The 27028-nt window shown below is 45.2% G+C and overlaps 1 protein-coding gene across 1 annotated transcript in view; it reads right to left on the reverse strand.

Moving 5' to 3' along the window:
* The window catches only part of LOC138677402 (alpha-N-acetylneuraminide alpha-2,8-sialyltransferase-like), a 265474-nt gene that overhangs the window by 75492 nt on the left and 162954 nt on the right, over positions 1–27028 (reverse strand). Inside the window, exon 4 of the mRNA XM_069767497.1 lies at positions 8653–8794. Within this exon, the coding sequence (XP_069623598.1) occupies positions 8653–8794 (142 nt within the window). The remainder of the gene's footprint in view (positions 1–8652; positions 8795–27028) is intronic.

Genomic DNA, 27028 nt, shown 5'->3' on the forward strand with positions numbered 1-27028 from the left:
GGATACACAGCCGATAGTCCTACTGAATAGACTGTTAGAATTTGTATTTTGGCAAGAAAAAAGCAGCCAAGTAAAGAAAAACAAGTGGCCATCATTACTTTAAAAAATGAAGGTCAGTCAGTCTGAAAAATTGGGAAAACTTTGAAAGTGTCCCCAAGTGCAGTGGCAAAGACCATCAAGCACTAAAAAGAAACTGGCTCACATGATGACCGCCCCAGGAAAGGAAGACCAAGAGTCACCTCTGCTTCTGAGGATCAGTTTATTCGAGTCACCAGCCTCAGAAATCGCAGGTTAACAGCAGCTCAGATTAGAGACCAGGTCAATGCCACACAGAGTTCTAGCAGCAGACACATCTCTACAACAACTGTTAAGAGGAGACTTTGTGCAGCAGGCCTTCATGGTAAAATAGCTGCTAGGAAACCACTGCTAAGGACAGGCAACAAGCAGAAGAGACTTGTTTGGGCTAAAGAACACAAGAAATAGACAAAAGACCAGTGGAAATCTGTGCTTTGGCCTGATGACTGATGAGTCAAAATTTGAGATCTTTGGTTCCAACCACCGTGTCTGTGTGCGACGCAGAAAAGGTGAATGGGTGGACTCTACATGCCTGGTTCCCACCGTGAAGCATGGAGGAGGAGGTGTGATGGTGTGGGGGGGCTTTGCTGGTGACACTGTAAGGAATTTATTCAAAATTGAAGGCATACTGAACCAACATGGCTACCACAGCATCTTGCAGCGGCATGCTATTCCATCCAGTTTGCGTTTAGTTGGACCATCATTTATTTTTCAACAGGACAATGACCCCAAACACACCTCCAGGCTGTGTAAGGGCTATTTGACCAAGAAGGAGAGTGATGGGGGGCTACACCAGATGACCTGGCCTCTACAGTCACCAGACCTGAACCCAATTGAGATGGTTTGGGATGAGCTGGACCTCAGAGTGAAGGCAAAAGGGCCAACAAGTGCTAAGCATCTCTGGGAACTCCTTCTAGATTGTTAGAAGACCATTTCCGGTGACTACCTCTTGATCATCAAGAGAATGCCAAGAGTGTGCAAAGCAGTCATCAAAGCAAAAGGTGGCTACTTTGAAGAACCTGGAATATAAGATGTAATTTCAGTTGTTTCACACTTTTTTGTTAAGTATATAATTCCACATGTGTTAATTCATAGATTTGATGCCTTCAGTGTGAATTTACAATTTTCATAGTCATGAAAATACTGAAAAATCTTTAAATGAGAAGGTGTGTCCAAAATTTTGGTCAGTACTGTATATATATATATATATATATATATATATATATATATATACATATATATATATATATATTCCGTATATACTTTGATATGGTCACTGTCAGGCTCCACAACAGCCAAAGAGAAACTAGCTGCCACCACCTATCATTTACACAATTGGACTGCTATCTCTAGTAGCGTTTGGCCTCACGAGGCTTCAGGGGTGCAATGCGAGCTGTGGCAAGAAGGTTTGCTGTGTCTGTCAGCGTAGTATCCAGAGGCTGGAGGCACTACTAGGAGACAGGCCTGTACACCAGGAAATGTGGATGGGGCCTAGGAGGGCAAAAAACCTCCATGGGATATTCATTTGATTTACATTGATCCTGTTTATGTTTTATTATTCTCAACGCAATACACTATGCAATGAATAAAACATTGCAACTGGAATATTTCACTCAGTAACATCTAGGATGTGGGATTTTAGTGTTCCCTTTATTTTTTTGAGCGGTGTATATTTAAACCAAAAAATTAGGAAGCATTCATAAAAATGTAGAAAAGTTATTACATAGCGAACAAGATATATAAATTGTACAGATCTTAGTGGAGTGGAGCTCTACGATTGGAAAATGGTCCAGTCCTACAGCGAGCTGTATCTTCCAGCACTTAATGATTGCAGGTCACATCTGGCTTTTAGAAGGTACAAACTACAACTACCTACCTCCCCTTGGTGAACTCAGATGAAGGCTGGAATATGGGATGTATCTCTGGTACTAAAAATTATGAGATCCCAAATCTTCAGGATATCTGGCCCCTTGGAGGTCCCAGGATGGAGATATTAATGGCATATTTCTAGTGATGAGCGAGTGTACTCGTTTCTCGGGTTTCCCTGAGCACGCTCGGGTGACCTCCACGTATTTATGACTGTTTGGAGATTTAGTTTTCCTCACCTCAGCTGAATGATTTACAGCTACTAGCCAGCCTGAGTACATGTGGGGGGTTGCCTTTTTGCTAGGGAATCCCCACATGTGTTCAGCCTGTCTAGAAGCCGTAAATCATTCAGCTGAGGTGAGGAATACTAAATCTCCGAGCAGTCAAATACTCGGAGATCACCCAGGCATGCTGAGGAAAACCCGAGCAACGAGTACACTCGCTCATCACTACATGTTTCCCATCATGAGTTTAGCTTTCTATAGATAGGAGACATGGCATATCCAACTCTGTCCATCTGGGCGATATTAATATGGGGCTGAACAATTTAAGGCACAGAGTTGAAAGTAAATGAGTTGTGCTTGTCACGTCTTCAAAATGTCAAAAATATGGCTCCCATAACTATGAGAGACGTGCCTGACACAAAAAACAATAATCATAACTGGTATCCTGCTTCAAAGAGTCTGCTTGTAAATCTTTTGAAGACAGGAAGACAATTTACATCTTGACGACAAATGTGACTACAAGCTTGTTATTTACTCTATATACTCCACAGAAGGTGTCTATCTCACACGAGAGGGTCGTAGCCGAAAGGGTTAGAATGAAATGTTAGCTGGTTTTCCCCTTTACAGTTCATGATGCAGCCATGCAGGTCACCTCTCCAGAAATGGCCTAAGGGTTAGGTCCTATTTTCATTACATTTCTGACACTTCTCTACTTCTTGTACATTCCCGTGTCCACAATCTGCTCTGTGGATCTCATTTTTCTAAATATTTTAGTGTCCTGAGAACATTGAAAAACACAATTACAGAAGTGGGAAATGTAAAATCAGTGATCAGTAGTGTTGAGCATTCCGATACTGAAAATATCGGGTATCGGCCGATATTCACTGTATCGGATTTCCGATACTGAGTTCTGATTCTTTTAAGATATCAGATACCAGAATCGGAACTTCCTATAGTGCAAAGATGCACTATAATGGAGTGTGGGCGGTACGTGGGCAGAGACTGCGTGTGTGTGCAGATGGGGTCTGTGCGTGACCATGGGAGGGTCTGTGCTGGCCTGCCCGGGGTCTGTACGGGCCTCTCGGGGGTCTGTGCGGTCTGCCGGGGGTCTGTGCGGGCCTGCTGGGGGTCTGTGTGGACCTCTCGGGGGTCTGTGCAGCCTGCCGGGGGTCTGTGTGGCCTGCCGGGGGTCTGTGTGGCCTGCCGGGGGTCTGTACGGGCCTCTCAGGGGTTTGTGCGGTCTGCCGGGGGTCTGTGCGGGCCTGCTGGGGGTCTGTGTGGGCCTCTCAGGGGTCTGTGCGGTCTGCCGGGGGTCTGTGCGAGCCTGCTGGGGGTCTGTGTGGGCCTCTCGAGGGTCTGTGCATCCTGCCGGGGATCTTTATGTGCAGACATCTACTACTACAGTGACAGTGATTGACACAGTAGTAGTCCCATCATCCAGCTAATGTTTTCAATGTAAAAAAAAAAAAAACTACATACAACATACATACAACATACTACATACATACATACATACATACTAGACACATACATACATACATACTACATAAATACTACATACATACTACATACATGCTACATACAACATACAACATATTGAATACATACTACATACATACTGCATACAATACATTTATACATTACATACAATTCATACATACAGACATACAGTACATATAAAATAGAATGCATACTCATCATCACTTGTCATTTTGATCCCCGAAGCCAGTGTCATCTGTAAAAAAGATTAAAATAACAAACAACCAATATACACCCTGATCCACAGAAATCCACGAGTGTCCCATGACGAACTCCATGGAGAACGGCAGCATCAGCTGATGCGACCGCTCCTAGGGGCTCCAGGAACTCAATGACGGGAGGAAGGTATCCTTCCGCACTGTATTCCTCCGCGGCTGGAAAAAAATAGTCCCTAGTCTCACTTTTGGCATTGCTGTGTGAGAAATTTTCCCACTCAGCAATTGCCATAAAGTGAAACTTTGAACTCTAGTAACCTCTCAGTGATGCACTGCAGGAGCCATTGTCTCCTGTCAGTGTGTCACTGAGGATCCTATAGAGCAGATCACCCGATGTCACTGTTCTATAGGGGAGATCATCATGGGACACTCGTTATTAATTGGACTACGGCAGACAGGTAGTATACGGTTTATTATTTTACATTTTTTGCATGCGCTGAAGTATGGTAAGTATGGTTAAATAAAGAATATTAATATAATTATTTCCTAATGTGTGTTTTATTAACCCTTTCTTACTGTTGGATTAATAATGGAGAGGGGCTAAGTGCCGGAATTGGCGCATCTTACAGTTGCGCCATTTCTGGGGCGGCTGCGGACTGGTATTTGTAGCCGGGGGGCCAATATCCATGGCGCCTCTCTAGGCTATGAATATCAGCCCGCAACTGTCTGCGTAGCCTTTCTGGCTATAAAATATAGGGGGACCACACGTCATTTTTTTGGGGGGGTCCCCCTATTTTAATAGCCAGTAAAGGCTACGCAGACAGCTGCGGGCTGAAATTCATATATTGGCCCTCGGCCATTGGCTTTCCCCCGCTGGTGCAGAAAATTGTGCTGGAGTTTTTTTTTTTAATTAAAGGCTCATTAAGGCCTCTTTCACACTTGCGTCGGTACGGGTCCGTTGCTTTGCGTCGGGCCAATGTACTGATGCACGTTGTGAAATTTGTGCATGACATGGGCAGTGGATGCCGTTTTTCAGCGCATCCGCTGCCCATTCTGAAGTCCAGGGAGGAGGGGGCGAAATTTCGGCCGTGCATGCGCGGTAGAAAATGGCAGACGCGACGGCCAAAAAAAAAATTCACTTGAACGTTTTTTCATGCTGACAGTCCGCCAAAACACGACGGATCCGTTGCATGACGGACGCGACATGTGGCCATCCATCGCAATCCAGGGCTAATACAAGTCTACAGGTAAAAAACTCATCCTGCGAGCACATTTGCAGGATCCTTTTTTTTTCTGCTGGATCCGTTATTTCTCATAGAGTTGTATTAGCGCTGGATTGCGCCTGATGGCCACACACTTTATCCATTTTTTGCCAGATCCATCATAAAAGCTGTTTCCGCTGGACGGAAAACACATAAAGAGGAAAGGTTTTTCTGTCCAGCGAAAAATCGCACAGCGACAGATTCGGCGAAAGATGGATGAAAATGAGATGTGAAATGATGAATCCGGCCTCTGAATCGGTTTTTCATGCATGTTTCCATTTAAATCATGCACATTTTCCATTTATTTATTTATTTCCAAAACCGTGCAAAAACTGCACCAAAAACTGTATCAAAACTGCATCAAAAACTGCATCATAACTGCACCATTAACTGCATCAAAACTGCACCAAAAACTGCATCAAAAACGGCATCAAAACCTGCATCAAAAATTGCACCAAAAACTGCGTCAAAACTGCACCAAAAAACTGCATGAAAACTGCACCAAAAACTGCATCATGACTGCAGCAAAAACTGCATAAAAATGCACCAAAAGCTGCATCAAAGCTGCACCAAAGCTGCATCAAAACTGCACCAAAAACTGCATCAAAACCTGCATCAAAAACAGTTTTGACGCTATGTGCACACGTTGCGGATTAGCCTTAGGAATTTCTGGTGCGGATTCTGCCTCTCCTGGCAGAAAACTCAGCTGCGGATTTGTTGCATTTTTTGTGCGGATCTGCAGCATTTTTGCTGCATTTTTTTTGCGGATTTGCTGCGTTTTTTTCCGCTGTGGATTTCTATAATGGAATGGGTACAAAAATGCTGCAGATTTGCAAAAAAGAAGGGACATGTTACCTTTAAACCGCAGCGTTTCCACAGCGGATTTTCCACAACGTGTGCACATTTTTTTTCCCTCATTGATTTACATTGTACTGTAAATCAATTGTGGATCTGCAGCGTTTCTGCACCCAAAAAAATGCTGCGGACCCGCAGAGAATCCGCAACATGTGCACATAGCCTGATGCCAGTTTTGGTGCAGTTTTGTATGCAGGTTTTGATGCAGTTTTTGGTACGGTTTTTGATGCGATTTTTTATGCAGTTTTTGGTGCAGTTTTGATGCAGTTTTTGGTGCAGTTTTGAGGGTATGTGCGGATTTGGAAAAACCACAGTGCAAAACCGCTGCAGTTTTTACTGCGGATTTATCACGGTTTCTACTGCGGATTCCGTTGCGACTTTACACCTGCAGTTTTCTATTGAAGCAGGTGTAAAACCGCAGCGGAATCCGCACAAAGAATTGACATGCTGCAGAATGTAAACCGCGGCGCTTCCGAGCGTATAGTTACGGACCCGTACCGACGCAAGTGTGAAAGAGGCCTTAATGAGTGTTTAATTTTTTTTAAAAAATGGAAAAAAAACGATGCCAGAGGGGAAAAGCCGATGGCCGGGGGCCAATATTTGCTGCCTGCTATAAATTTCAGCCCGCAGCTGTCTGCGTAGCCTTTACCGGCTATTAAAATAAAATATGATGTGTGGTCCCCCTATATTTTATAGCCAGATATTCTACGTAGACAGCTGCGGGCTGATATTCATAGCCTAGAGAGGAGCCATGGATATTGCCCCCCCCCCCCCCGGCTACAAATACCAGTCCGCAGCTGCCCCAGAAATGGCGCATCTGTAAGATGCACCAATTACGGCACTTAGCCCCTCTCTTCCCACTCCCATGTAGCGGTGGGATATGGGGTAATAAGGGGTTAATGTCACCTTGCTATTGTAAGGTGACATTAAGCTGGGTTAATAACGGAGAGGCGTCAATAAGACGTCTATCCATTATTAATCCAATAGTAGTAAAGGGTTAATAAAACACGCACACATTAGGAAAAAAGTATTTTAATATTCTTCATTTAACCATACTTCAGCGCCTGCAAAAAATGTAAAATAATAAACCGTATACTACCTGTCCGCCGTAGTCCAATTAATAAAGAGTGTCCCACGACGATCTCCCCTATAGAACAGTGACATTGGGTGATGTCACTGCTCTATAGGACCTTCAGTGACACATTAACAGGAGACAATGGCTCCTGCAGTGCATCACTGAGAGGTTACCTTAGGACAAAGTCTCACTTTATGACAATTCCTGCGTGGGAAAATTTCTCACACAGCAATGCCAAACGTGTGACTAAGGACTATTTTTTTCCAGCAGCGGAGGAATACAGTGCGGAAGGATACCTCTCTCCGTCATTGTGTTTCTGGAGCCCCTAGATTGCGGTTGCATCAGCTGATGCTGCCGTTCTCCACGGGAGATCGTCGTGGGACACTCGTGGATTTATGCGGATCAGGGAGTATATTGGCTGTTTGTTATTTTAATCTTTTTTACAGATGACACTGGCTTCGGGGAACAAAGTGACAAGTGATGGTGAGTGTGTACTCTATGTTATATGTACTGTATGTCTGTATTGCATGTTATGTATGAATGTATTGTATGTAGTATGTTGTATATATGTATGTAGTATGCATGATGTATGTAGTATGTATGTAGTATGTTGTATGTAGTATTTATGTATGTAGTATATATTGTATGTAGTATGTATGTGGTATATATGTAGTATATATGTAGCATGTATGTAGCATGCATGTAACATGTATGTAGCATGTATTTAGTATGTGGTATGTATGTAGTATGTATGTATGTAGTATGTAGGTATGTAGTTTTTTGTTGTTTTTTTTTACATTCAACATGTTAGCCGGATGATGGGACTACTACAGTCCCATCATTGGCTAATGTGTCAATTACTGCCATTGTAGCCATCGGACAATGCCTGCACAAAAAGACCTCCGGCAGGCCACACAGACCCCCGAGAGGCCTGTACCTACTCCCGGCAGGCCGCACAGATGCCCGGCAGGCTGCATAGACCCCCGAGAGGCCAGTACAGACCCCTGGCAGACCGCACAGACCCTCGAGAGGCCTGTACAGACCCCCAGCAGGCCGCATAGACCCCCGGCAGGCAACACAGACCCCCGAGAGGCCAGTACACACCCCCAAGAGGCCCATACAGACCCCCGGCAGGCCGCACAGATTTCCGGCAGACGGCACAGAACCCCGAGAGGCCCATACAGACCCCCGGCAGGCCCACACAGACCCCCGGCAGCCCGCACAGACCCCCAAGAGGCCGTACAGACCCCCGACAGTCCCACACAGACATGCAGTCTCCGCCCACACTCTTCCCCCTTCTGGAACAGGATGTGCAAGGAAAGAAAGGGCTTATTTTCATTCCGATATTTGTGTCCCATTAACTTGCATTGGTTTCCGGTATCGGTATTGGTGATATCCGATATTTTTTGGATATTGGTCGATCCAATCCGATCCCGATATTTCAGAATATCAGAAGGTATCGCTCAACACTAGTGATCAGGTTACTGCAATCAATGCCTCGATGACAATAGTGCACCAACCTCTAATCACTGGATCACTGCACATAGAAGCACCGCGCGGAATATGCCGCCATGTGTCAGTGTGTGACATGACCGCATTACCTCTGGAAACAGCTGGTAGAGACTCTCCGTGATGTTCTTACTTCTCTTTTCTCCATCATACTGAATAGTCTGTCCAACCGCACTGTTCTCCTTAGTCATTATCAGTGTACGAGAGGCGTTACAGCACATCCGAAACTGGGACCTGTGAACGTAGAGAGATGAGTAGAGGACAAGAAGGAAGAAACCGGACAGCTACACTCAGCACCAAACATTGTACTGTCCACAGGTTTAATAGTAGGACAAGTTAGTAGTAGTTATATTCTTAAACATAGGGGCAGTATTATACAACACCTGGCAAAAATTATGGAATCACCGACCTTAAAGGATGTTCAATCAGTTGTTTAATTTTGTAGAAAAAAAAGCAGATCACAGACATGACACAAAACTAAAGACATTTCAAATGACAACTTTCTGGCTTTAAGAAACACTAAAAGAAATCAAGAACAAAACATGTTGTATTCAGTAATGGTTACTTTTTTTTAACCAAGCATAGGGGAAAAATATGGAATCACTCAATTCTGAGGAAAAAATTACGGAATCATGAAAAAAAAAAAAAAAAAATAACCCTCCAACACATCACTAGTATGTTGTTGCACCACCTCTGGCTTTTATTGCAGCTTGCAGTCTCTGAGGCCTGGACTTAATGAGGGTCACACAGGACTCTTCATCAATCTGGCTCCATCTTTCCCTGATTGCTGTCCCCAGATCAGCTTTTCAGGTTGGATTCTTGTAATGGAACATTTTCTTCAACTTCCACCAAAGATTTTCAATTGGATTGAGATCCGGACTATTTGTAGGCCATGACAATGACCTTTTGTGTCTTTTTTCAAGGAATGATTGCACAGTTTTGCTCTATGGCAGGATGCATTATCATCTTGAAAAATGATTTCATCATCCCCAAATATCCTTTGAATTGATGGGATAAGAAAAGTGTCCAAAATATCAACATAAACTTGTGCATTTATTGAAGATATAATGACAGCTGTTGTGAATTCTGCTTTTGGGTTCCCTCCATTTGTTGCAGGTGGGAATGTAGTTGTCTCTGAGTCGCAGTCCTGGACAGGTGTATCTGCTGATTGCAGTTCTGACTGGGATATTTAGGTGTGCAGGATTTATTTGTCCTTGCCAGTTGACAATGTTTCTTGTGAAGTGTTGGATCACTTTCTGACTTCTCCTGCTTAGCTGCCAATTTAGCAAAGATAAGTGTCTGTTTCTTTTTCTGTGGCACACTGTCATGATTCCAATGGCAGGGAATCACAAAAGGACAAGCACCAACGAGCTCTAGGGTGATGGAACCTGAGCTGACCGCGACCCTAAACTGAACACAGAAATAACAATAGCCGGGGAACGTGCCGACGTTGATCCTAGACGTCTCGCACCAGCCGAAGATCTAGCTTCCCCTATCAGAAGAAACACAGACCTCTCTTGCCTCCAGAGAAATCCCCCACAGAAATAGCAGCCCCCCACATATAATGACGGTGAAATGAGAGGAAGGCACATACACAGTATGAAAACAGATTTAGCAAAATGAGGCCCGCTAAAACTAGATAGCAGAGGATACAAAAGTAAACTGCGCGGTCAGCAAAAAACCCTTCAAAAAACCATCCTGTAATTACTTGAACTCATGTTCCAACTCATGGAACATGAGGAGCAATTACAGCCCACTAGAGCAACCAGCAGCAAAGAAACAATTACATGCAAGCTGGACAAGACAAAAATAAAGCAAAATGTGAAACAAGAAAATCAAAAACTTAGCTTGTCCTGAAGATTACTGAAGCCAGAAGCTGAGGTAACAAAACACTCTGATAACCTTGATAGCCGGCGGGGAAATGACAAGAAAGCCCGGTTAAATAGGAAACTCCCAAATCCTAATAGAACAGGTGGACACCAGAGACAGCAGAACACAAATCACCCAGTACCATCAGTAACCACCAGAGGGAGCCCAAAAACAGAACTCACAACAGCACACATGCTGTGTGCTTATATTCTGTGCTATTCATTTGTTTTTCTCTTGTCCAGCTTAGACTGTGTCAGTGTTTTCTCAGTCTTGTTGGATTCTCTGGAGTTGCAGATATATGCTCCACATCTTTAGTTAGATGGTGGAGATTTTGTATTTTCTGCTGTGGATATTTTTGGAAGGATTTTTAAAGGGAACCTGTCACCGCGAAATTCGCGGGTGAGGTAAGCCCACCGGCATCAGGGGCTTATCTACAGCATTCTGTAATGCTGTAGATAAGCCCCAGGGGCGGTCCCGCTGCTGGTCAGGTCAGATGGGCGTCTCCCGTCCGCTGCGGCGCCTCCCATCTTCATTAAAAGACATCCTCTTCTGATCTTCAGCCACGGCTCCGGTGCAGGCGTACTTTGTCTGTCCTGTTGAGGGCAGACAAAGTACTGCAGTGCGCAGGCGCCGGGCCTCTGACCTTTCCGGCACCTGCGCACTGCAGTACTATCCTCTGCCCTCAACAGGGCAGAGCAAAGTACGCCTGCACCGGAGCCGTGGCTGAAGATCAGAAGAGGACGTCTTGTAATGAAGATGGGAGGCACCGCAGCGGACCAGAGACGCCCGTTTGACCTGACCAGCAGCGGGTCCGCCCCTGGGTGAGTATAATATAACATCTTTTTCTCCTCTTTCAGGTAACATTGGGGGCTTATCTACAGCATTACAGAATGCTGTAGATAAGCCCCTGATGCCGGTTGGCTTACCTCACCCGCAATTTTCGGGGTGACAGGTTCCCTTTAATACTGACCGCTTAGTATACTGTCCTATTCTTTCCTATTTAGCTAGTGTGGCCTCATTTGCTAAATCCTGTTTCCTGCCTGCGTGTGTCTTTTCCTCTACTACTCACAGTCAATATTTATGGGGGCTGCCTATCCTTTGGGGTTCTGCTCTGAGGCAAGGTAGAATTCCTATTTCCATCTATAGGGGTATTTAGTCCTCCGGATGTGTCGATGTGTCTAGGATTTGTTAGGCACACCCCACGGCTACTTCTAGTTGCGTGCTAAGATCATGGTTTGCGGTCAGTATAGTTACCACCTACTCCAGTGAAAGTTTTCATGCTGCTCCAAGGTCACCTGATCATAACAGTACAACTGGCCCATAATGAGTTAAATGCATCTCAGAAGAAGGGAAGAAAGGTCTTGAGCCATTTTTTTTAATTCAGTCTACTTTGTCTTCTCCTCTCTCTTTATCTCTGGGTGGCTGAAGAGCCTTGTGCTAGCATGAATGTTCAGGAATTAGCTTCTCGTGTAGACCAGCTTGCTGCTAGGGTACAGGTTATTTCTGATTATATTGTTCAGACTCCTGTTTTAGAACCGAAGATTCCTACTACTGATTTGTTTTTTGGTGACAGGTCCAAATTTTTGAGTTTTAAAAACAACTGTAAACTGTTTTTTGCTTTGAGACCTCGATCCTCCGGTGATTCCATTCAGCAGGTTAAAATTGTCATCTCCCTGCTGCGTGGCGACCCGCAGGATTGGGCATTTTCACTGGAATCTGGGAATCCGGCTTTGCTCCTTTTTTCAGGCTTTGGGATTGTCATATGATGAACCTAATTCTGTGGATCAAGCTGCGAAGACCTTGTTGGCCCGTCTCAGGGTCAAAATGCGGCAGAATTGCATTGTCAGAAATTCAGAAAATGGTCGGTGTTGACTAAATGGAATAATGATGCTTTGGCAGCAATTTTCAGAAAGGGTCTTTCTGAATCCGTTAAAGATGTTATGGTGGGGTTTCCCACGCCTTCCGGTGTGAGTGATTCTATGTCTCTGGCCATTCAGATTGACCGGCGCTTGTGGGAGCGCAGAACTGTGCGCGCTGTGGCGTTATCCTCAGAGCAAGTTCCTGAGCCAATGCAGTGTGATAGGATTCTGTCTAAAACGGAACGACAAGGTTTCAGACGTCAGAATAGGTTGTGTTATTATTGTGGCGACGCTTCTCATGTCATTTCTGTCTGTCCTAAGCGGACAAAGAGGATCGCCAGTTCAATTACTATCAGTACTGTACAACCTAAATTTTTGTTATCTGTGTCCTTGATCTGCTCATTGTCATCATTTTCTGTCATGGCGTTTGTGGATTCAGGCGCCGCCTTGAACTTAATGGACTTTGAATTTGCCAGGCGTTGTGGTTTTCCCTTGCAGCCTTTGCAGAACCTTATTCCTTTAAGGGGCATTGATGCTACACCATTGGCTAAAAATAAGCCCCAGTTTTGGACACAGGTGAGCATGCGCATGGCAACAGCCCATCAGGAAGATTGTCGATTTCTGGTGTTGCATAATTTGCATGATGCTATCGTGCTGGGTTTTCCGTGGCTGCAGGTACATAATCCTGTGTTGGATTGGAAGTCCATGTCTGTGACTAGTTGGGGTTGTCAGGGGGTTCATAATGATGTTCCTTTGATGTCAATCTCCTCTTCTTCCTCTTCTGAAATTCCAGAGTTTTTGTCTGATTTTCAGGATGTATTCGATGAGCCCAAGTCCAGTTTCCTTCCACCGCACAGGGACTGCGATTGTGCTATTGACTTAATTCCAGGTTGTAAGTTTAGACTTTAAGCTTAGACTGTGTCAGTGTTTTCTGAGTCTTGTTGGATTCTCTGGAGTTGCAGATATACGCTCCACATCTTTAGTTAGATGGTTGAGTTTTTGTATTTTCTGCTGTGGATATTTTTGGAAGGATTTTTAATACTGACCGCTTAGTATCCTGTACTATCCTTTCCTATTTAGCTAGTGTGGCCTCATTTGCTAAATCCTGTTTCCTGCCTGCGTGTGTCTTTTCCTCTACTACTCACAGTCAATATTTGTCGGGGGCTGCCTATCCTTTGGGGTTCTGCTCTGAGGCAAGGTAGAATTCCTATTTCCATCTATAGGGGTATTTAGTCCTCCGGCTGTGTCGAGGTGTCTAGGTTTTGTTAGGCACACCCCACGGCTACTTCTAGTTGCGGTGTTAAGATCAGGGTTTGCGGTCAGTATAGTTACCACCTACTCCAGTGAAAGTTTTCATGCTGCTCCAAGGTCACCGGATCATAACAGACAGCCATCTCCCCAGTGCCTTTACCTGACATGCAGCCCCATATCATCAGTGACTGTGGAAATTTGCATGTTCTCTTCAGGCAGTCATCTTTATAAATCTCACTTTGCCCAATGCAGATTCGCGATCCATCACTGAATATGACTTTCATCCAGTCATCCACAGTCCAGAATTGCTTTTCTTTAGCCCATTGTAACCTTGTTTTTTTCTGTTTATGTGTTAATTATGGCTTTCGTTTAGCTTTTCTGTATGTAAATCCCATTTCCTTAAGGCGGTTTCTTACAGTTCGGTCACAGACATTGACTCCAGTTTCCTCCTATTCTTTCCTCATTTGCTTTGTTGTGCATTTCCTGTTTTGGAGACATATTGCTTTAAGTTTCTGGTCTTGACGCTTTGATGTCTTCCTTGGTCTACGAGTATGTTGGCCTTTAACAACCTTCCCATGTTGTTTGTATTTGGTCCAGAATTTAAACACAGCTGACTGTGAACAACCAACATCTTTTGCAACATTGCCTGATGATTTACCCTCTTTTAAGAGTTTGATAATCCTCTCCTTTGTTTCAATTGACATCTCTCATGTTGGAGCCATGATTCATGTCAGTCCACTTGGTGCAGCAGCTCTCCAAGGTGTGATCTCTCCTTTTTTAGATGCAGACTGATGAGCAGATCTAATTTGATGCATGTTTTATTTTTGGGTATGAAAATTTACAGGGCGATTCCATAATTTTTTCCTCAGAATTGAGTGATTCCATAATTTTTCCCCTATGCTTAGTTAAAAATAGTAACCATCACTGACTACCACATTTTTTGTTTTTGATTTCTTTTAGTGCTTCTTAAAGCCAGAAAGTTGCCATATGAAATGACTTTAGTTTTGTGCCATGTCTGTGATCTGCTTTTTTCTACAAAATTAAACACCTTAATGAACATCCTCCAAAGCTGGTGATTCCATCATTTTTGCCAGGGGTTGTAGTAGTAATATTCTAGTACATAGGGGACAGTATTATAGTAGTTACAGTAGTTAGGGAGGGAAGATTAACCCCGAAACTGCTTGTGCTGTAGCGATTTCCACTGTCCAACACCACCTTTTCTTTGCAGGGACAGTGGAGGCTACATTTCTGTGCATCAGCTTTGGAGCTTATTAGGCTGCCTTATAAGGCTCCCTGATAGTTGCATTGCTGTTTGCACACCGCTGTGCAAACCAACTGCTTTTTTAAAAGCAAAAATCCTGTTGCTCCTTTCTGCACAGTTATCTTGTTTATTTGTCCACACTTTTGTGTGCAGCAGTCCTTTTTATTGCTGCCATACTTGTCCTGAGATCATTGTAGGGAGATTGAAATTGAACTACAGTCCTTGTATTTTTTGATATATCAGCCAGCCACGCTCTGCCACTTACAATGTGTAGTGTAATACACAGGGCCTGAGTTTTGTTGCAGTCTCCCCCGAAAAAAAGGGAGAATTAAATTGGCACTAAGTATATCTACGTCAGTTCTGTTAGTTTGTCGTACATCTTCCAGCCACGTTCTGCCACTTACATTGTGTAGTGTAATACACTGGGCCTGATTTTTGGTGCAGTCCCCCCCCCAAAAAAAAAGGGAGATTCTCCACAAGTTTATATACACCATCTACCTTGTTTCACAGTACCATATAACGTTTGTTATTTTGGTGATATTTTTCCAAAAATGAGGAAGTCTGGTGGAAGGGGCCGTGGGCGGTCGTTGCCAGCTGATACTGATGGTGGTCGTGGTGGTGGAGCATCTAGTGATAGTGGGAAAAGCAAAATAGCATCAAAGGCTCGAGGTGTTGAGCTAGCGTCATCGTCTGGCTACACAAGGCCTCAAAGTTTCCCTTATCTGGGAGTAGGAAAACAGCTTTTAAAGCCGGAGCAACAGGAAAAAGTTTTGGCTTTCCTTGCTGACTCTGCCTCTAGATCTTTCGCCTCCTCTACAGAAGGTTTGAAATCTAAAAGCAGCGAGTCGTCAGTGGATGCTCCCGGTCAGGAACAAGTCGCTTCCTTGTGTCCTTCACCCAAACCAAAAGTGAAGGATGCGGCAGTCGAAACTACAGTTTACTCCATGGAGCTCTTTACACATACCGTGCCTGGGTTAGAGAGGGAAATTGTTAAAAGCCCATTACAAGATGAGTCGGACATGGAGTGTGCAGAAGCACAGCCACAGCTAGATTATTATGCTGTTCCATTGACTCAGATCACTACATAGCAACAAATAGCAAAGAAGCACTTAGCTATGCAGAGCAGCAGGCCACAGGAATGATCCAGAGAAACACAAGTCCAACACTGGAACATTGACAGGAAGCATGGATCAAAGCATCAGGTGGAGTTAAGTAGAGAAGCAGCTAACGACCTCACCAGATCACCTGAGGGAGGAAACTCAGAAGCTGCAGTACCACTTTCCTCCACAAACGGAAGCTCCCAGAGAGAATCAGCCGAAGTACCACTTGTGACCACAGGAGTGAACTCTGCCACAGAATTCACAACAGTACTGGCCAAGTACTTGCAGCAAGAAACTCAGTCATGGCTGGGCAGTGTACATCTTGAGGCAGGCAAGGTAGTCAGTGATAACGGAAAAAATGTTATGGCCGCCATAGCCCTTTCAGAACTGAAACACATACCTTGCCTGGCTCACACCTTGAACCTGAAAAATTATCCGGAGTTACCAGCCCTGCTTCTGAAGGTGTGAAGACTTTGCTCCACATCCGCCGGTCTCCCATACACTCCATCCGTATGCAGAAGCATCAGCGATCGCTGAATCTTCCCCAGAACCGCCTAATAATCGACGTTGCAACAAGGTGGAACTCCACACTGCACATGCTTCAGAGGCTGTGCGAACAGAGGCGTACTGTAATTAATTTGTGGCAGGATGCACATACACGGGCAGGCACTTGGATGGCAAACATGGAGTTGTCTGGTGTGCAGTGGTCGAAGCTCCAAGACATCTGTCAAGTCCTTCAGTGTTTCGAGGAATGCACATGGCTGGGAAAGTGCAGACGATGCCATCATAAGCATGAGTATCCCACTAAAGCGTCTGCTGATGCAAAGTTTGGTGCACATTAAGGAGCAGGCGTCTGCAGCCGAGAAGGAGGGAAGCCTTGATGATAGTCAGCCATTGTCTGCTCAGGGAACTCTTCTGGATGAGGTGGCGGACGAAGAGGAGGAGGATGAGGATGATGGGGATGAATATTTACGGGAGGAGGATGCTTCTCAGGGGGGCAATAGAAACTGGTGGTGTTGCAAGGTCAGGTACAGGGTTATTGCGGGACACAAGTGAACATATTCATTAATGATCTGGTAGAAGGTTTACACAGTAAAATATCGATATTTGCAGATGATACAAAACTATGTAAAGCAGTTAATACAAGAGAAGATAGTATTCTGCTACAGATGGATCTGGATAAGTTGGAAACTTGGGCTGAAAGGTGGCAGATGAGGTTTAACAATGATAAATGTAAGGTTATACACATGGGAAGAGGGAATCAATATCACCATTACACACTGAACGGGAAACCACTGGGTAAATCTGACAGGGAGAAGGACTTGTGGATCCTAGTTAATGATAAACTTACCTGGAGCAGCCAGTGCCAGGCAGCAGCTGCCAAGGCAAACAGGATCATGGGGTGCATTAAAAGAGGTCTGGATACACATGATGAGAGCATTATACTGCCTCTGTACAAATCCCTAGTTAGACCGCACATGGAGTACTGTGTCCAGTTTTGGGCACCGGTGCTCAGGAAGGATATAATGGAACTAGAGAGAGTACAAAGGAGGGCAACAAAATTAATAAAGGGGATGGGAGAACTACAATACCCAGATAGATTAGCGAAATTAGGATTATTTAGTCTAGAAAAAAGACGACTGAGGGGCGATCTAATAACCATGTATAAGTATATAAGGGGACAATACAAATATCTCGCTGAGGATCTGTTTATACCAAGGAAGGTGACGGGCACAAGGGGGCATTCTTTGCGTCTGGAGGAGAGAAGGTTTTTCCACCAACATAGAAGAGGATTCTTTACTGTTAGGGCAGTGAGAATCTGGAATTGCTTGCCTGAGGAGGTGGTGATGGCGAACTCAGTCGAGGGGTTCAAGAGAGGCCTGGATGTCTTCCTGGAGCAGAACAATATTTTATCATACAATTATTAGGTTCTGTAGAAGGACGTAGATCTGGGTATTTATTATGATGGAATATAGGCTGAACTGGATGGACAAATGTCTTTTTTCGGCCTTACTAACTATGTTACTATGTTACTATGTTACTATGTTAAGTGATGTTGATTTGCAAAAAAGTACTCCTCAACCCAGCACAAGCAGTGAATTGACAACTGGAACATTGGCCCACATGGCTGAGTATGCCTTGCGTATCCTAAAAAAGGACCCCGCATTATCAAAATGATGACCAATGATGATTACTGGTTGGCCTGCCTCCTGGATCCATGATATAAAGGAAAATTACAAAACATCATGCTACATGAGAACCTTGAGCAAATATTGGCTACCAAACAAGCAACTCTTGTAAACCGTTTGGTTCAGGCATTCCCAGCACTCAGCGGCGGTGATGGTTCTCACACGAGCCGTAGGGGGCAACAGGCAGAGGTGTTAGAGGTGCACAAATCCGAAGTGGCGTTGGACAGAAGGGTTTTATGACCACATTGTGGAGTGATTTTGCAATGACCGCTGACACGACAGGTATTGCAGCATCAATTCAAAGTGACAGGAGACAGCATTTGTCCAGTATGGTTATGAACTACTTTTCCTCCCTTATCGATGTTCTCCCTCACAGGTCATTCCCCTTTGATTACTGGGCATCTAAAATAGACACCTGGCCAGAATTGGCAGAATATGCATTACAGGAGCTCGCTTGCCCTGCTTCTAGTGTGCTATCAGAAAAAGTCTTCAGTGCTGCTGGTTCAAAACTGACCGAAAAAAGGACTCATCTGGCTCCCCGAAATGTTGATGATCTAACCTTCATTAAAATGAACCAATCATGGTTTTCAAATTATTTTGCCCCACCTTCTCTTTCTGACACGTAGCTTGCCTGAAAAATGTCTTGCCTGAAAAATGTCTTGCTTTTGGCCTCCTCTTACTGACTGCTCTAATTCCTCCATTTGCAGCTGCTGAATGTTCACCATAGGCCATTTTTATACCTCCCTAAATGGGCTGACTCCCCCCACAGGGCTGTGGTCACCACCTGGTGCAAGCACCTATGCGAGTGCTGTTTGCCTGGACAGGTGGGTGCGCCCACTCTTGGGCAACGGCACTGGCACAGGGTCCCTCATAGTACAATGAAGTGTCTCTGAAGGAGGTGGTGCACAACCAACGTCAGACACACCGTCGTAATATGAGGGGCCCTGTGCCAGTACCGCCGCCCACGAGAGAGTGTTCCCCCGAGCTCAAACAGTGCTCTACCACTTGCAATGCTTACCTCTCCCTGCTCCACCACTGTGTAGTCTGTGCTGTTAAATCCTTCAAATTTGTTGAAATGATACACCAGTTAATACTTTGCTCCTACTACCACTGTGTGCTACTCAGCAGAGGAGCCCACCCCTGTACCTAGCTATGCCACCTGTTTATTTATGAACTATTTTTTGGCAGACATTTAGCCCACTTTATTATTTGGGCCTACCAACTGTGTCTGCCACTGATTACAGTTGTCCTCCACTGAACAAAGCTAGGCCGCCTGTTTAGTCCTGTTTCCATTTTTAAACTGCATTTAGCCTACTTTCTTATTTTGGGCCTACAAACTGTGTCAGCCACTCATTACAGTTGTCCTCCACTGAACAAAGCAATGCCATCTGTTTAGTCCTGTTACCAATTTTGAACTGCATTTAGCCTACTTTTGTATTTGGGCCTACTTACTGTGTCTGCGCCACTCATTACAGTTCTCCTCCACTGAACAAAGTAATGCCGCCTGTTTAGTCCGGTTACCAATTTTGAACTGCATTTAGCCTACTTTTTTATTTTGGGCCTGCAAACTGTGTCTGCACCACTGATTACAGTTGTCCTCCACTGAACAAAACAATGCTGCCTGTTTAGTCCTGTTACCAATTTTGAACTGTTTTTAGCCTACTTTTTTATTTAGGGCCTACTAACTGTTGTCATGTCTCACGACTTGAGAAATCATTTAATATTTGCATTGCTTGTGTTCGTTCCTTCTTTCTAGGCAGAAGTTTGCCTTTCCCTGTATTTTGTCCCAACTCTCTCACTGTAGTCCTGTGATGTATGTTTGTTCACGTCCTTATTCTCCATTTTGTCATCATTCCTCCATCTGTATGCATCCTACTACATGTCCTCTGTTGAATATTCTTTTTTACCTGCTACTTTCATCATCATAATACAAGAATTTCAGTTAAAGCAACTCTCTTTTCCTGGAGTCTTCTTACATGAGATCGTGGCTGAGTTAAGCTGTCTGATTAATCGGTATGAACGTGAGTACAGGTGAATACGGAAGCGCCTAAAAAGAAGGGTCTATCCAGACACCACTACGTTCTACATATCCATGAGTCAGAATAGTAAAAAGGAATATCCTGCCTTCAGAGACAGTAACTCAAGGTCTGTGCTGAACCTCAGTGGAAAAGGACATTTCCCAGATAGATAGTAACCCAGTTCCCAGCCAGACCCCAGCGTGCATAGAAGCACACACTGCAGATAAACAGGGAGAAGTATAACCCTCATCCTCCACTCTTCCTGCCTGCAATCAAATCATGTCTGAAGCAAGGAATACAATGTCCCTACCAGACTTACAAACACAGGAAAGAGACCCAGATCCCCATCCACCAGCTAGTGAAAGGGGAAAACGTACAGTCAAACCTACATGGAAAGTCATGGAGAATTTAGAGACTGCAAAATGTGTCGTATATAGTGATGTGTCTTCACTGTGGGAGAAAGTGCTGAATCACATAGACACTGTATCAAGGCCTGCTTCTCATGAGTTACCACTTGAGGGAGCCCTAGAACAATTATGCACAGCATACCAAATGTATATGGACAAGACTGACCAATACATTATTCTCCTGAAAAAACTGAATCTGCCAGAGACTTTAATCGAATTGCAAAGTTTCCAGCAGCTTAATTCTGAAAGAGACTGCACCGTACGTGACATTAAAACCAAGTTAGAGGCTAAAATCGCACGGACACCAGATGCATCAACGCGCTCATCCAAATTGTCCAAGCACTCAAAACGCTCATCTAGGTCAAGTTCATGAAAATATTCCACTCTCAGCGAGCAGCTTACAAGAGCACGTGCTAAGGCAGAAACGTCTAAGATACAAGCTGCCTTTGCACAAAGGAGAGCAGAAATGGATGCAGCCACAGCACAAAGGAGAGCAGAAATGGATGCAGCCGCAGCACAAAGGAGAGCAGAAGTGGATGCAGCCGCAGCACAAAAGAGAGCAGAAATGGATGCAGCCACAGCACAAAGGAGAGCAGAAATGGATGCAGCCGCAGCACAAAGGAGAGCAGAAATGGATGCAGCCGCAGCACAAAAGAGAGCAGAAATGGATGCAGCCACAGCACAAAGGAGAGCAGAAATGGATGCAGCCGCAGCACAAAAGAGAGCAGAAATGGATGCAGCCACAGCACAAAGGAGAGCAGAAATGGATGCAGCCGCAGCACAAAAGAGAGCAGAAATGGATGCAGCCGCAGCACAAAAGAGAGCAGAAATGGATGCGGATGCAGCACGCAAGGAAGCTCTGGAGAAGGAATGCGAGCACGCGACAGCCATGGCAGAGTTAAGGATCCTGGAGCGAGCTATCAGTGGGAGTCAAAGAGACAGCATCAGTTTGTGTGAAGTGGAGACAGAAGACCCTATTGAACGCACAAGAGACTACGTGCTAAGCCAAAATGGCGAACCGCAGATCATTACTAACATTCCTGGTAGCGTTCATGCTTCTCCAGGGCACCAGGATGCCGATCCACTTACAGAACCCTGCATTCAAGGTCAGTACAATGCTCTCAAACTTGGACTTCCTTCGTATTCCAGTATGCGCCAGGACCCCGCATCTCACCAAACTCCACAGGCTAATATCTACACGCTACCCAATATGCCGGCAGGTCATTATACTCTCGACAACCGCGCAGTGCCAGCTCCGCATGTAGCAGAGACTATACCCACCAAACCGGTTGCTGGACTAAATGCATATGCCACTCCATACGTACCCACGTTTCAAGGCCAGGACGTCTCCACCCCTATGTACAACACTGCTCAGCCTACATTCGTGCATCCTAAGTCAGAAAGAACAGACATGTCCGACTTCACAAGGTACATGATTCGCCGCGAACTTACTAAAACCGGTCTCACAAGGTTTGACGACCAACCCGAAAATTACAGAGGTTGGAAAAATGCCTTTAGAACCGTAACTAGTGACCTCGGCATCACTGCTACCGAAGAGCTGGACCTGCTAATCAGATGGCTAGGACCACAATCCACAGAGCGTGTCAAGAGACTCAGGTCTGTACATCAGGTCAGTAATCCAACGGCTGGTCTCATGGATTCATGGGAAAGATTAGAAAAAAACTTTGGCAGTCCAGAAGCCATAGAGGATGCACTGTTCAAGCGATTACAGAGTTTTCCAAAGATATCAAGCAAAGACAGTTCAAAGTTCCTAGAGCTCAGTGACTTGCTGTTAGAGCTCCAGCTGGCCAAGGCAGACACCCACCTACCTGGCCTCAGCTACCTGGACACTGCTCGTGGAGTAAATCCCATTATCTCCAAGCTACAGTACAATGTACAAGAAAAGTGGACTACACTAGGGTCGAAATACAAGAAAGACCATCAAGTGTCATTTCCTCCATTCTCCTAATTCTGTGAGTTTATAAAAGACGTGGCTGAGCGTAAGAACGACCCAAGCTTTTTCTACGAAGAATCCAGTGGCCCAGCTTCACCTCCTTTTAAATACGTCAGCTCACGCTCGAATGACAGAAACCGCAGGGGTCCAGTGTCAGTGAAGAAGACGGATATTCTTCCCTTACCAACATCAGCCCCAGTCAAGAGTAACAAGGGTGAAAAGATAGAGAACCCAAATCGTGAATGTCCCATCCACAAGAAGCCACATCCCTTAAAAAAGTGCATCGGCTTCAGGAAGAAACCGCTCCAAGAACGCAAGGAGCTTCTAAAGAAGTTCGGGTATGCTACAGATGTTGTGCTTCTACTGAACACCTTGCTAAAGACTGTAAAACTACAATTAAGTGCATGGAGTGTGACAGCGAGGACCACGTACAAGCACTCCACCCATTCCGTCCTGACTCTACACTTACTCCTTCCCCCACCATGAGCCATGGCGGGGAGGACGCAGCTCAAACTGCAAGCCATACCACAATATCTTCTTCATGCACAGAAGTCTGCGGAAAAGACCTCTGGGACAAGTCCTGTGCGAAGATTTGCCTGGTGAACGTGTACCCCAACGGTCACCCAGAGAAAGCCGTGAAGGTGTATGTCCTTCTGGATGATCAGAGCAACCAATCACTTGCAAGGTCAGAACTCTTTGATATGTTTAACTTAAAGGGAAATGCTTACCCTTACACCTTAGGTACCTGCAGTGGTGTTACAGAGGTTTCTAGGAGAAGGGCCAGTGGTCTTACAGCGACATCTCTCGAGAACACCGTCGAGATACCGTTACCTACACTGGTCGAGTGCAACCAGATTCCATCCAATCGAGAAGAGATCCCAACGCCAGAGGCTGCTCTTCATCATCAACATCTCAAGAGGATAGCAAACAAGATACCAGCCCTCAACAACAATGCAGATATCCTGATTCTGCTGGGCAGAGACATTCTCCGGCTGCACAAGGTACGTCAGCAAATTAACGGACCACACGATGCACCATTTGCCCAACGCTTAGATCTAGGCTGGGTAATCATAGGCAATGTTTGCATACACAAGATGAAGAGACCTAACAACATCTCCTCTTACAAAACGCACATCTTGTCAAATGGTCGCAGCACCCATTTCCAACCATGCCCACATCACCACTGGGTGAAAGAGAAAGTGAGCAACACCAAGTGGCAACAGGAATCCTTCAACAACATGAACCAGCATGGCACCAGCCCTGGGATGAAAACCTCGGGTCATCAGTGTTCGACTCTACAAGTAGTGACAACAAGTTGGCACCCACAAGGGAAGATAAAGAATTCATAAAGGTTATGGATAAAGAATTTGCTCAAGATGACTCCAACAGTTGGGTAGCTCCTTTACCCTTTCGTTTCCCAAGAGTGAGGTTGCCGAACAACCTGCAGCAAGCTACTGCAAGGTTCTCATCCTTAAAGCGTACCCTAAAGAGGAATCCAGAGATGGAGAAGCATTTCATTGACTTTATGCAGAACATCTTTGACATAGACCATGCTGAACAAGTCATCATCAGGTGTGTGCAACAAGAAGAATATTCACATGAGATTGGCAGTATTACCAAGGGAGTCAGTGTGTCCAAAAACAGCACCCTACTCGACTTGAACCCAGTAGTTGATCATCTCAAGTCTCTAAGAGTGGGTGGACGTTTAAGTAAATCAGACCTATACGATAAGGAGCAGAACCCTATCATCATTCCAGGTCGACATCACGTCACTACTCTGTTGATTCGGCACTATCACGAACGAGTACAGCACCAAGGCAGACATCTTACTGAAGGTGCCATCAGGTCTGCTGGCTTGTGGATCATGGGAATGAAAAGGTGCGTCTCCTCAGTTCTCCATAGATGTGTCAAGTGTCGAAGGTTACGAGGAAAACACCAACAACAACAAATGGCGAACCTCCTAGCAGATCGACTGAGCATGGACCAACCGTTCTCATATGTTGGTGTAGACGTCTTCGGGCCATGGTCGGTTGTTACCAGGAAAACCCGTGGAGGAGCCGCGAACAGTAAGCGGTGGGCTGTCCTATTCACCTGTCTCAGTATCCGTGCAGTTCACATTGAGGTAATTGAATCCATGGATACCTCCAGCTTCATCAATGCCCTAAGAAGATTCTTTTCCATCCGGGGACCTACCAAGCAACTCCGGTCCGACTGCGGCGCAAACTTTGTAGGAGCCTGCAAGGAACTGCAGTTTGACAATTTCTTGTCCGACAATGGATGCACTTGGGTATTCAACCCTCCACACTCTTCACACATGGGTGGATCTTGGGAACGCATGATTGGTGTTGCACGAAGGATCCTCGACTCCATGTTGCTGGACCATAAACTTCCCCTTACTCATGAAGTTCTGGTCACTTTCCTCGTAGAAGTGTCAGCCATAATAAATGCTAGACCTTTGGTTCCAGTATCATCCGACCCCGATGCTCCAACGATCCTTACTCCAGCTACATTTCTTACACAGAAGACTGGAGCTGCTACAGTTCCGCCTGGGAATTTCGATAACAAGGACATTTACAAACGTCAGTGGAGGCAAGTACATCTGGCTAACGTGTTTTGGCATCGCTGGAAGACCGAATATTTGCACTTGCTTCAAAACCGTCACAAATGGCAGACGCCCAGTCCCAATCTCCAAGAAGGAGACCTTGTTCTCTTAAAGGACAAAGAGGCTCATCATAATGACTGGCCAATGGGACTTATCGCCAAGGTCCTACCCAGTGAGGACAGAAAGACTAGTAAGGTAGAAGTTAAGGTGACAAAAGGGGGCTCTACCCGAACCTTCTTCCGCCCGGTCACTGAACTCGTGCTGCTTCTACGAAAGGAGGACATCACATGAACTGAACATGCTCCTGGACGTTGCTCACGGCGGGGAGCATTCCTCCTCGTCCCCCAGTTTATTGAATATTGACATTTTCCATTGGATTGAACTGTTAACATTCCCATTGGATTCTGGGTTGGTGGAAGAGCTGGCATGTTTGCGGCTTCCCCAATCTGAAGATGGGTTTAATATATTTGGACTTATCTTTCGGTGTGATCTACGGGTCGACAACAACGAGTTTGGACTTTAAAATCTTTGATGTTTATTATTGCATGCATGTTTTCTTTCCTCTTGTTTTTTTCAGCTTCGAACGACTTTGAAGAATTACGGACATCGTGAAATCCAAGGACTTCAGACGGGGAGTGTCATGTCTCACGACTTGAGAAATCATTTAATATTTGCATTGCTTGTGTTCGTTCCTTCTTTCTAGGCAGAAGTTTGCCTTTCCCTGTATTTTGTCCCAACTCTCTCACTGTAGTCCTGTGATGTATGTTTGTTCATGCCCTTATTCTCCATTTTGTCATCATTCCTCCATCTGTATGCATCCTACTACATGTCCTCTGTTGAATATTCCTTTTTACCTGCTACTTTCATCACAATACAAGAATTTCAGTTAAAGCAACCCTCTTTTCCTGGAGTCTTCTTACATGAGATCGTGGCTGAGTTAAGCTGTCTGATTAATCGGTATGAACCTGAGTACAGGTGAATACGGAAGCGCCTAAAAAGAAAGGTTTATCCAGGCACCACTACGTTCTACATATCCATGAGCCAGAATAACTGTGTCTGCGCCACTCATTACAGTTGTCCTCCACTGAACAAAGCTATGCTGCCTGTTTAGTCCTGTTACCAATTTTGAACTGCATTGTGCCTACTTTTTGGGGGGGCGCCTACTAACTGTGTCTACGGCACTCATTACAGTTGTCCTCCACTGAACAAAGCTATGCCGCCTGTTTAGTCCTGTTACCAATTTTGAACTGCATTTAGCCCACTTTATTATTTGGGCCTATATCTGTGTTTCCTCCTCATCCTGCCCATTGCCCAGCCAGTGATAGATGAGTCTGCTGGTACATTGACCCAGACCACTACATTCCCCTTGCACTCTACACAGCCTGAATCTGACCCTGCTGAAAGTCAGGTTCCCCTTCACGCATACTATACCACCTTACACGGGGACAAAGAGGAAGGTGCAGATGAAAGTGCAGGTTCCTTCATCAAGTGGGGAGGGCATATTCGTTGGCGACGTCACTGGCACAGGGCCCCTCATAGTACGCAAAAGTGTCTGGCAGTGGGAGGCGCCGCCCGCCATCAAACACACCGCCGTACTATGAGGGGCCCTGTGCCAGTGCCAATGCCAACAAGTGCCCCCCCCCCCGCCCGCTCAGGATCACAGCACTTGCAAAGTTGAAATACTTACCTCTCCCTGCTCCACCGCCGTGACGTATTCCGCGTTTCCTGGGCCCAAGAAAATCTTGAGCCAGCCCTACCCCACCACAACTTTAGCCAAATGACCCCCAGTTTTCAATCCCTAACTATTATTATAAAGTAAATTAAGATTGACAAGCTTAACAAATAAGAATTGATGTTTTTGGCATTAAAATGGGCACTGTAGGTGTTTTCCTGTCCTCCACTCACTGCCGACTTTGATTCACCATTGACTTGCATTGGGCTTCGTGTTTCGGTCGGCC

The sequence above is a fragment of the Ranitomeya imitator genome, chromosome 4 (assembly GCF_032444005.1).
Source record: "Ranitomeya imitator isolate aRanImi1 chromosome 4, aRanImi1.pri, whole genome shotgun sequence".
Classification (NCBI taxonomy): Eukaryota; Metazoa; Chordata; class Amphibia; order Anura; family Dendrobatidae; genus Ranitomeya; species Ranitomeya imitator.